At 34.6% G+C, this 12,718-nt stretch overlaps 1 protein-coding gene across 1 annotated transcript; it reads right to left on the reverse strand.

The window, feature by feature from the left end:
- Positions 1–592: 592 nt before the first annotated feature.
- On the reverse strand, positions 593–12,360 carry LOC147074790 (protein-L-histidine N-pros-methyltransferase CARNMT1). Its single transcript, XM_085942650.1, has 8 exons — positions 12,174–12,360; positions 8,358–8,661; positions 7,350–7,465; positions 6,426–6,570; positions 5,823–5,972; positions 4,336–4,487; positions 2,039–2,120; positions 593–1,096 (listed from the first exon to the last, which is right to left on the reverse strand). Exons 1-8 carry the CDS (start codon positions 12,290–12,292, stop codon positions 980–982), a joined length of 1,185 nt encoding a protein of 394 aa, XP_085798776.1. The 5' UTR covers positions 12,293–12,360; the 3' UTR covers positions 593–979.
- Positions 12,361–12,718: the final 358 nt, after the last annotated feature.

Below are 12,718 nucleotides of genomic sequence, written 5' to 3' on the forward strand. Positions count from 1 at the left end.
ATATATAAGTATCAATTTATTATTAAAAATAATTTTCAAAAAACTGCATATGTAGTAATTGAATTACGCGGTACTTGACCATGTTTATGGTTGGATATTTCGCTAAGCATAGCTTTCTTCACATTGTATTAAATTTTATTAAAATTGTTTATTTTTTAAATATCCTGTTAATTTATATTACACTGCATAGTTTAATTTGCTATCTGAACGGGAATGGATGGTGCGACATTCAACTCGATGCGGAGTGTCTGGAACTCACTACTGTACTCGGTTAAAACCAAATGCCGCCTATTCGACGGTTGCATTCTGACAGTGCTGCTTTACGGTAAACGAATCATGGCATCTTGTGATGGCTCAGATCAACCGTATACGGAGCATCGAGAATAGGTGTTTGCGACGGATACTGGGTATGCAGTATGACTTTAGTAGTAATGAGGAGATAAAAGCGTGAACCATTCTCTCATCATGCTGAGAGTGAAGAGGTGAAAGGCAATGACAACGATCCCCTTTACTATCTGTTATTTAGATAAATTAAGTTATTAAAATAGAAGGACTACCTTAATTTTTGTTTGTTTGTTTCAGTATTTTGTTTGTCCTGTAAAATTTAAATTTTCTCAGCTCAACAATGTCAAGTCAGGTGTGACAATATTAGCCCTAACATTCCAATGATTTCGATCAGTGCAGTATTCCTAGACCGTATTAAATTTCAAGAATAAAAACTGGAATAGGAGATCGGGAATTTATATAATGGAATGGAATTATGGAATGATTTGGGAACGATTGTATCCATTTTCTCTTATAAATTTTGATGTAAAATAATAATTTAGTACCTAGAATTTTCTCACAAATGTGATTTGACATTTGAGGACCTCTAGTGAAAAAAGCCTGCCACTGTTAGGTGTTTATTATAGGACGGTACAATGAAGAAGTTTGAGAAGCACTGAGTCCTATAGTGACAATTATTATTAAATATTATATTTTAAACATTAGGAGCATTTTGTGGTTTGCGACAGACAAAGAAAACCGAATCATATTCATATTGAAGCATGGAGCGCGGATTTTGGGAGTATTTACTTTTTACTCCGGTGCTGGATTTCTGAAAAAAAAACAGAAAAAACAAATTCTTATCATTTGGTTACCATAAATGTCATATTTTTTATAGCTTGTCCGATCCTAAGATCATATGGACATCCACAAGTGTAGGTTGTAGTAACAGATTTTTTTACAAGTAATGGATGGTTAGCCACTTGTTCAACCCATCAGGTTTATACTGTGGTCCAAACATATATTGAAAAACAACATGTGAATTTGCCAGACTCGAGTTTCGAATCCGAGACCCACAACATTATAAGCCTGACACATAATCGCGAGAATTAATTGTTTTCATGGTTAGTGTGCATTTACCATTGGTGAGTGCGTTTAGTATCTGAAGAAACCCTGGTTACAAAAACGACTCAAATGGAATAGTACAAAATTTAAATCCATTAGAATGCAACTGCTTTATTTTATCGTAATAGATTTTTGGGTTTCCACCGCATGTACTTCTTCCTTCTTTCCTCGACGTTTCGGGCTTGTTGCAGAAGGCATTATCAATGTTTTATTTTATTCCTGACACTAGAGTACATATACCTATAATATATCGTCACTGTTCTGGCAGAAGACACTAATTCGAAAAAATGACATATTGAATTAATTATACCAAAATGTTCCTTATTTCAAACTTTACCGTCTAGAAACCTTCTTAATAAATAAACAGTCTTTATTTTAAAGTCAACCTTTTTACGATTACTTAATAAACTCACATGATAGATCATTTCAAACATTTTAACAACTTCAAAGTCAAATTATTCAAAACTAGTATTCTCCAGTTAGTGTGTTCTGCCAGAACAGAGACGATATGATGTATAAAATGTCATTATTGTGTATTCAACTTTGGGGCACTTGTATTCGTTCCTCGCACCTCATTTGCTGTTTGAGACTTGGTAGTTTAATGACTAAATTATTGGATTACGAGTAGAATAATAGTGTAAAGGTATACCTCTATGATGAATCCAACATCTTTAATGATATCGAGGAGCACATCGAAGGGGGGCTCTATACTGTCTTCACTCGGCATATCACTGGTATAAATAAAAACACATTAGTTCAGAGACAAGAACAAAGGGACACGTCAAATGTAAAACTTCTAAACAGGAACAATAATTATACAAAGTTTTTTGTTTATTCTACAATATATGTATCGTCGTTAATTTTCTACAAACACGCATTTCAATTTTTGACAGTTTTGAGTTATTTGATGTAATGAATTCAGAATTTGAATACGCATATATTCCGCTAACAAGTATCTCAAAATATAGTTAATAATATAATAGATTTAAGTAGTTACAAAAAAATCGTATCACTATAAAAGACTTTTATAAATATTATAAACTCGTATCTCGAGATACGTGTTTGTAAGTACACAGAATACTGAACTCCGACCAATGATTATTTATATTGAAATTCTTTCTCACAAGTCTCAAGATATGTGTAAACACATGCAGTAATACCCCGTTTACACGTGCATGGATGTACTGTGCAGAGTAAGAAAATGTATGGGGAAATATGTATAATCCTGCAGTTGGCAAGATTGCGTGCATAAATCAAACAAGATTGGAAGATTCCTATTGTGATGATTTATTGCGCGCAAGTAAGATTATTTTCGATCTGCGCCTGCGCAGTAGAGCGATAGAGAACATGCCGGTAAAAAAATGAACTGCTCATTTTGAGCTCCGATTTTCAATACGACCTGTCAGATGGTAGTATAAAATGACAACCTCGCGTCTCGCTTACTCTTGAAGAATGAGATTGGAGAGACAGTCAGCACTTTTACGTGTAAACAGTTATTGTCATGACAGTTTAAAATAAGCACAATTGCCGACAGTAATTCCATGCATGTGTAGAGGCGCTATAATATTGTGGAATGATTCACAGTAAAGTTGCAACGCATTCTCGTATCTTCAACAATATGACTGATCGGTCGAAAGTATAGTCCGATGGATTGAAGAAACACAACATTTTTTTCATGAAAATATGTGTAACTATACTAAACAGATATTTCATAGAAGAAAATTTATTTCTGAATTAAAAACTTAGAGAATAAAGTTGTGTTTTGCCTACCCTGAAAAGTTGTGTTTCTTGAGATACGTGGTTGTAGAAAAGACACGACGATACAAGTTATTTATATTTTGAATGACAATAAGATAACAGTTCATTTTCATAAACTTAAACTGAACATTTGCAACTTCCAAGTTATGACAGAAAGACAGAGTGCAATGTGTGCGGTTCCATGACAAAACAGAACAGTGACAGAACAACGATAAATATAAATATAGCTGCAGAATAATAAGCGATCAAATATCTATTATATCAAATTACTCTGCAGTAATATATTCCCAGCGAATCCATTTCCAGTAAACAACTTAGCTAGACCAGCAAGTCGATTGGCGAAATTAGAGACGGTGTATTATTACATCATATCACAGCACATTATACCATTACGGTGTATTAGCCGAATAATCATTTTTCATAGTATTATATTTTCTTACGACTGTAATAACAAATAATATTTCACAAACTACTCGATTTAAAACGCTGACTCTATAAGTCTAATTAGTATTAGTCTAATATGATTGTGTACCAGAATTTAATGTATTACTTTTTATTGTATAAATAATGAAGAATAATTTATTTCAATGTCACTCGAATCCAAGTACTTAGCTCGTAACTATCATGTATAATATACTATTGTACCGATACGCTGCTAATAAATCTCACCCTGCTACATCGTAGACTTCATTATCATCATCCTCAATCTACACATCGAACACCACACTAGTGACCCAACATAACTATGACCTTTCAGGAAAAATATAAATTTAATATTGTAATTGTCCTATCTCTATTATGTTGATAGATTTTTAATAGCACAGATTTTCAATATGCCATAATAAATCAAATTATATACCTAATTTCTGCATTCCTAATCGCTAGAAAGCCTCAAATAAATGGGACTTTGCCGGCAAGCTTTGGATATCTCATCTTAATCAATATAATATGTTCAAAATGATTGAATGACTAGGTACAACGAAATAATGACCTAACCTAACCTAAAGAGATTCCACAAAAATTAATGTTTCATTTTTCCTCTGGCTGTTCTGTTTTGTCCGGTTACCGTGTTAATCTATCTCCCTCCTTTGCACAACAGTGGTGTAGGTTCATTTACTTTATTTAATTTTATTATTTGTAATTTTTTTACAAAGACAACAAGCAATATAGAGTTAAGTATGTACCTACCTATAGTGGTACAGGAGAGGACCCAAGTTGACCCATATTCCGCCCGGCTTGAGAATGCGGTAGATTGTTTCGATGAAGTCAATCACATTCGGCGCGCAGTCAATGAAGAAACATGTGGCGACGCAATTCCATTCCGCTTCGTTCCCGTAAACCTATTTATTGCATACAGCTATATTTATTTATTCATAAATGGCTCATGCACCCATGAAAGAAAATATATAAAACACAACAGTAAACAGTCCAATTTATACAAAAACAACCCCAAATACAATTTATCGTTAATTTAAATAAAAAAAGACGATGTACAATAACATAAAAGCAACATAAAATCAAATCGATAGCTAATACCCCGTTTACACGTGCATGGATATACTGCTGGCAGTATGTATTATCGTGTAAATATACATGTAAACATGTATTATCCTGCAGTTGCAAGATTGCATACATGAATAAAAAAAGTTCGGAAGCTTCTGAATTTTCATGTGACAGTTGGGATTTTTTCGATCTACGCCTGCGCAGTAGAACGATAGTGGCATACCTGCCGGCAAAAAAATGAACTACACCGCGGAGACTAATTTTCGGGTTAATCGATTTTCAAATAGTACCATAAAAAGACAACATTGCGTCTAACTTACTCTTGAAGAATGAGATTGGAGAGACAATCGGCACTTTTACATGTAAAGAGTTATTATCACGATAGTTTAAAATACACACTATTGCTGCCAGTAAATCCATGCACGTGTACAGGCGCTATTAGTTCTTCTTATAGGGAAATAACAAAATATCTTGTTCTAAGCCTTTTTTTTTTAGATTTTTGAAGTAAATATGTTTATTTTTTATTTAGTTCAAATGAATTTATAATTTAATTATATAATTTAATTAATGATTAATTCCAAAAACGGCTATTCGATTTTATGGACCGTCGACAAAATCTTTGGATTTTTTTATTTATTGAATTATAAAGAAAAGACCTTCCTACATCGAATAGAATTATTAACTTAAAACCTTGACATTTTGGGTCGTTTCCCTAAAAAACTAGGTAATCGAAATTATGAAAATAAGCTGAGTAGGTAGACACCAGAAAAAAAATTTGATGCAGTACTTCAGTGCCTGAACGGAGGTATTGAACATGTCAATAGAATAACTATTCGAGCGAGAATGAATCATTGGTATTAAAGAATAAACAGTGATGTTGGCTTTAAAAAAATCAACATGAGAAGGGTCACAATAATTATATCTGCTTTAGGTGGTGTATAGGTATAGACATCGTACCAAAAAGAAACCCTGTCAGGATATATGAATAAAATAAAATTCAAACCAAACTACGATAAGTACATATCACTGTTTAAAAAAAATTTACTTTGAGAATGATGTTTATGCTTTTCGGCATCCTCGCACTTTATTCTTCTTTTGTGTCGAATCTTCGATGGTTCAGAGAGCTCATCGAGTCTATAATTTAGATGGAATTTGAAAAGGGATAATCTTACCTTGACAAAATCTCCAGCAACCATCGAGAAATCTGCCCCGGACAATTTGGCAGGATTGGTGTCGGGGAATGGCACACTTCGAAGTTGTTCCGCGCAGGAGAGATTGTTCACGTATTGGTGTACCCACGGGTGAATTGTATACATGTTCAGCTGTGGAAATATTTATAAATAAAAGATACCAACATAAATATAATTATATTATATATTATATATGAAACTCGATCTACGACAAAAGTGTAGAAACATAGCATGGCCGTTGAGTTGAGGAATACTCGTATAGCCAAAATAAATAAGTCAGTTAAAAGGAAACAGTTTCAAGTTGACCATTGTGACTTGGTTTTCTACGATGCTTTCAAACAGTATTTTTGCAGTGTCGTCAGAGTTTAGTATCAAAATAGCTTAAATCAGAATACATGCTACACGTAATTTTATTACACACTAACCAAAGTATTGGGTGTTGCTCCTGGGGCTCATGCAAGCCCAACTATAACAACTGAAGTTCGTTGCCTGCATAACATGTGTGCAGACGTGACGGGAAGCGGAGGGAAATGTAGGTGTTGGTATAGTAAGACAAGAATCGATGGCGTAGTAGTGATTTCTTACCCGGTGGCATTTGTTGAGCACAAAATTGCTGGCGAAAAGCATGAAGAGAGAGAATTCGTTTCCCTGACAGCGGTACCCTCGCACCGCGACTTCGTACGCCAGCCGGCCAAGACCCGCTCCGGGCACCAGGACGCTTATTTCATCACTGCAATTTTACAATAATGCAACATAAAAAAATAATACTATCGACAGAAGGTGTTTAATGGAATTTGAATTTAAAATCGAATTGATTTAAAATTTTCATAGTAAATTTTTTTAGAGTAATTTTTGGCGACCCATGTTTTATCTTTGCCATTGATTTCTCTTATATTAAAGCCATCCGCTCATGTGAATACTCAATAAAGACGAGACTGAATCTCCAGTATCTAACTATGTATTTCAATGGTGGCTCGCTGACGGCAAGACTGGAATCTCTCAGTTTCAAAACGTCCGCAACCGAAACCGAAGAGATGCGACATGGTAGTCTCCCAGTCTCTCAGTTTACAGTCACCCATAAAATAGTGGTACCAATATCAGTAGATTCGATGAAAAATCATATTTTCTTACCAAAATTGGTAGTACTGAACTGAAATCAAGACGTCAAAAGTTAAAGATGGCGAACCGATTTTTAATTTAAAATATGTGGCAGATGCTGAGAAATACTCCTGCCTGTATAATTACAGGCTGCCAGAATATTCCCGTAAAGATATTGCGGAAAAAGCTTAGGATGAAGTAGGAAAGACAATGGGTTTGACAGTTTGAGGTTATGAGATTATTAGGTTTCAGTAGCGCCGTGTGCAGAGCATCAGTCACTGGCCAGTTTATGAATTCCATCACCAACCAGTTCGTCAGATTTTAGTTTCTGCGTGAGCGGATGCCCTAAGAGTCCATGTAATCACATTAGACATAATTCTAATAGCTTGATGATAATTATTATAAACAAACCTTGGTTGCGGGAACTCTTCGAGTATTGTATCAATAATAGGTTGGTAGCATTGCAATCTTTCCTCAGCGCCTTGCTCACTCCAATCTCGAACCAGTTGCTTCAACACCGACTGGACCTATAAAAATGGTATATTACCATTTACATTCCTAAACAGATGGATTCCTATTATTATTCGGAGAGCGACCCCGGTTGATGATGATGATGATATTGATAAAAAATATTATTCAAAATGTCCATTCGAACGTCAATGGAATAGGCCAGTGATGCCAGATGAAAGTAAAGTTGTGATTATATTGAGATGCATGTCGCGTACTGTCACGGAAATAAATTTAGTCTATGGTTTCGTCATTTTACAGAATATTTTGAACGAACACGTTCTCTGTAAATTCAATATTTTGAACGGAACCCAACCCGCAGACCATAGATAATAGTCAACATTCTTATAGAAAATACATAGTGCCAACCGCTAAAATAAAAAAACACGCGATTTTCACATGAATCGAAAATGTGTAGGCATGTAGAAAATGATAAAAAACGTTCAAAACGTCATGCAGGTGTCGATGCAGTGTGGTACAACGTGAGGTGACCTCATTGTTCTGGTGATTTTAGCAGATTTTGCTAACTGACAATGTTCGTTTGAAGGTTCAAAATGTGCTACGGGGTGGGAGCATCAGTCAGTCTTTTAAACATTGAGAAAAACGACATTACACACTTTTTTCCTGTAGCGGCAGCTTACTATAACATCATGTTATAGTACGCGACATGCACCATAATATATTTCGCGCTTAATTCTGTTACTGTGGTAGACCCCTCTCACCCAGCGGCGGAGCTAGAAAAGTGATCTACGCGCTGCAGATATCAAATGGTGTGATGCGGGTGACATGGCAATAGACAGAGAAGTGACGCATCCTTGTGCTTGCATGCTTTGATGCTTAAGCGTAACAGAGTGCAGTAAGTGGTAGATTTTAAATAAATCAATATTTAATTTCTATTTGTAAAATTGATACCTTTTCTACATCATGAACAGAAGGTCTCAACTTTCCGCCGGACAGTGATCCAGCAGAATCTGGACTGTCCATCTTGTCATCTTTGTCGTTTTCAAACTGCCCTCCACCCGTCATGGAGGGTGGGACATTCTGGAATATTCCCTCCGCATCCTGAACGATGAGTTTGACAATGACATCATTGGCTTCCACGCAGCTTCGTAGCTTCGTCAGGCACTGCATGTAGCGTTCCAAGCGCTTGCGGTGACGCAGGGGCAGTGTTGAAATAAAAGAGTCTGCTTTGGTGATGCGCTGTAGTGAGTGACATCTATAAAACAACACATGAATTACGTAATTACTAAGAAGTCGACTTTTAATAATTCAGTTTCTATGGGTTAAGTTTTAAAACAGTTTTTATCATATTCTTCTAGCTGGTTTTGGAAATAATGGGTAATTTATTACACATTGTATGAAAATAATTACACAAAGAATACCTATCGTTGTCATCGTAATAATGAATCGGTAATACATGTGAAACTATGTATTATTATAATCATGATTAATTGACCAAAACAGAGCTAGTTTGATTTTTGTTTGAAATCTACGCCGTTTTAAATTTTTATCAAAAATTTTATGTTACATCATATCTACCTTTTTTGCCTTCCCATATTACTCTCTGAACGGTGCTAATAGTTACGTCAGTTGCTTTATTTACCAATTTCATAATATCGTCTCTGTTCTGGCAGAACACACTAACTGGAGAATACTAGTTTTGAGTAGTTCTAACTTTGAAGTTGTTAAAATGTTTGAAATAATGGTCTATCATGTGAGTTTATTAAGTAATCGTAAAAAGGATGACTTTAAAATAAAGACTGTTTATTTATTAAGAAGGTTTCCAGATGGTAAAGTTTGAAATAAGGAACATTTTGATATAACTAACTCAATATGCCATTTTTTCGAATTAGTGTCTTCTGCCAGAACAGTGACGATATTATATTTAAAATTGTACTGTTTTTCCATCACTTTTAAATATTCGGTCACATTAAAAACAATAATTTCTCGTGCTTGTCTTTGTAAAGGTTTTTTGTAATACCTCGATCGAGAAAACAGTAAAAAATATACTATTGTATCGTATAAAACAGACTTTTCACACGCATAAGCAGCGTTTACACACCTACTCTATGCGCACGAAAGTAAATGTGCTTCTGCGCAAGTCCGTGCTTAAGTTGTTTAGCTATAATACCTCGTTTGCACGTGCATGGATTTACTGTTGAAAGTAAGTATTATCGTGGCCATAACAAGAAAACGTATGTGTTAACATGTATTATCCTGCAGTTGTAAGCTTGCATGCATGAATCAAAAAAGTTTGGAAACTTCTGAATTTATATGTGTCAGTAGGGATATTTTCGATCTGCGCCTGCACAGTAGAACGATAGTGGCGAACCTGCCGGCAAAAAAATGAACCATCTCATTTTGAGGTTAACCGATTTTCACTACCTATCAAATAGTACTATAAAATGACAATATCGCGTCTCGTTTACTCTTGAAGAATGAGATTGGAGAGAGTCAGCACTTTTACGTGTAGACAGTTATTGTCACGATAGTTTAAAATACGCGCTAATGCTGCCAGTACATGCGCTGCTATAGTTCAAACTTTATAAGTTCGTATCCAACTAGCCAGCAGCTTTTTGTGTGTCCCTGAGGTCATTTAGTGTCTCTTGTATACCACTGTATGACAGCATTAATTATTGTCTAGCGCTAATGCTGCCAGTAAATCCATGCACGTGTACAGGCGCTATTACACTTTGTATGTATTTTATGTTAGATTTTGATCATATTATAATGTGGACTTGTCGGTTATTGGAAAGAAACACCTCTTATCATTGTTTATAATATCCAATATTTCATACAAACAATAATAAAATATTGAGAATGCAATCTGTTGAATAATAACTATTGTTTATTTGTTTACATAAAAGGCATTAAAAACAGAGGAACACAATGATATCATGCCCTGACCTATGTACCAACTAAGTCTGCGCAATAGTGTCATAATCTATCAATTGATTACTATTTATAGATAATATTATCACAATACTGCATTTATTTCAACAAATTAACAGACATTATTGTGGTAAACCAATCACAGTTAGTCATGTTGCATATAACACTATTGTATTATTATTATTTTGGCATATTATTCTTCTTTCCTCACAATAATTGTGGCATTTCTCACAATAAACACAGGCTTTTGCCAATTACTAATTGCGCCATGAATCTTTGGCAGTGGCGGAGATCCGACGTAAATAGTGCACATCAAAGTACATTGTCAGGCATACTAATTTGTTTTCATTGAACTTATAAAACAAATTGCAGATGGTATAGATTACTTTTTAAAATTCAATTAAAACCTGTCTAACCATAATAGATAAAAATGATTAAATAATGTCATTAAATCATATATGATTTTAGATATTTTACAGAGAAGAATATTTTTGGTACTGTTCGGTTATACGGAATACAGCGGAAAACGCATTCTGAAAATAGCCGATAAACTGGATTATTTGTTAGGTTAATGAGATGCCCGGGGTTCCAGCGGCTAGCTCAGGTGTCCATCGAACCCCGGATTCACAAAAAAAGATAAAAAAAGGATTTATATATGTTGGTAAAATTAAATAAAACACTAAGTCTTTCTCGTGCGGTCTTAGCGTTATATATTTTAATATTTGGTTGGACAACGTTACTTTATAGTCCATTACATATTTTGTTTTTACAATTAGTTACACAGGTCTGTACACGGTTTACAAAGGACGCTTACTAACTTTCTTTTTCTTTTTCAAATTCCCCGTACCCACGCCGTCCAGCAAAAAGGACTCTCGTGATTGGCCAAATTTTATCGCGTAATGCTTTTGATTTGACGAATCACGAGGACCACCCTGGCGCAGGCGCGTGGAGATTTTAACGTTGCCGGCAAAATTTATTATATATGAATCTTATATTTAGTCTTAAAATTATCTCTCTCATCCATCATCGTTTATACTTTTTTAAATCAAATTAAATTTATCTTAATTACAACTCCGCCCAGTATATGATTTTCACACACCGGAAGAAGGCCTTTACTTATGAATAAAAAAAAAAAATTACTTAGTTGAGCAAGGAATCAGATTAGATGTTTTATGAAGCCGTTTCTAGAGGTCAGGGTTACATGTCGACTTATGACTACTAAATGATTATTTTACACCGGGAGAAGCCCGCCTGTAACAGGGGTGGTGTATCATTAACCTAACCAAACCCAACCTAACCTAAACTAACCCAAACTAACAAATAATCCAGTTTATCGGCTATTTTCAAAATGCGTTTTCCGCTGTATTCCGTATAACCGAACAGTACCATATTTTTTTTTCTATTACGGTTTGGTTATGCAGGGTTTAATTGAATTTTAAAAACTAATCAACACTGTCTGCAATTTGTATTCTCATTTCAACGAAACCCTATAAGTATGACTGACAAAGTGTACACTCTTTTTGTCAGATCTGCACAGCCTACCTCCACTATTACACCGTCTGTAATTTGTATTATTAGTTCAATGAAATCAAATACGTATACAAAATCGAGATTCTATTGTACCTATACAAAAAATAACAGTCTTGTATACCTACTTCTATTTTTTTATCAGAAATTGAAGTCAACAGCACTACACTCAAATAAGAAGTATCCACATTTTAATTATTTGAAAAATAATAAATTGAAAATTAGAATAGTCAGTTACCTACCTGCTAGGTATGAGAAAAAACAAAAGAATAATAATTTAACCTCACTTTTCACAGTAGACAAACTTACCTGTAATATTTGTAGGCTGCCAATATTGATTGAAAGTGTTCTCTTTCATTTTCGTCATCAAAAGGACTATCTGTGTATCCGCTGTCTTTGGCGACACCATTATCACAGTCAGCTATCATTGTCTTTTATTTCAATCAGTCCAAGAAAGCCCGCCACAAAAAGAATCTTTCTGTCAACTTTTAATAGTGTTGGGCGAAATGACGACAATGTGTACTGAATACCCGATATATTGAGAATACCGAGATAAAAAGTAACGATTACATAATAATTATTTTATTTGCATTTATCAAACATAGATGAAAATCTATTAAATTATTCATATTTACGGTTTTATCAGGGCTCGAAATGGACGGGAGTGCACAGGAGCGCCGTTCCGGTTCCAAGATTATCGCTGTGTCTTGTAGAAATATTAATTTGACCATTTGAGCTAGATATGCAATATAATAAAAATAGAACACACTTATGTTTATAAAATACACATACAATTAGATAACTATGTTAATATTTTCAGAAAATTACCAAGCGCTCCGGTTCCTAAAATTGTC

Source organism: Rhyacophila brunnea, unplaced genomic scaffold (genome assembly GCF_057557595.1).
Source record: "Rhyacophila brunnea isolate RB1 unplaced genomic scaffold, BYU_Rbru_1.0 scaffold_15, whole genome shotgun sequence".
Lineage (NCBI taxonomy): Eukaryota > Metazoa > Arthropoda > Insecta > Trichoptera > Rhyacophilidae > Rhyacophila > Rhyacophila brunnea.

Bases quoted from the DNA above. Each gene is read 5' to 3' on its own strand.
- LOC147074790 (XM_085942650.1), bottom strand. From the start codon at position 12,292: ATGATAGCTGACTGTGATAATGGTGTCGCCAAAGACAGCGGATACACA. The intron at 6,571-7,349 runs GTTTGTTTATAA...GTAAAATTGCAG, and splicing joins GAAGAGTTCCCGCAACCAAG to TGATGAAATAAGCGTCCTGG. The intron at 4,488-5,822 runs GTAAGATTATCC...TGCAATAAATAG, and splicing joins TTGCTGGAGATTTTGTCAAG to GTTTACGGGAACGAAGCGGA.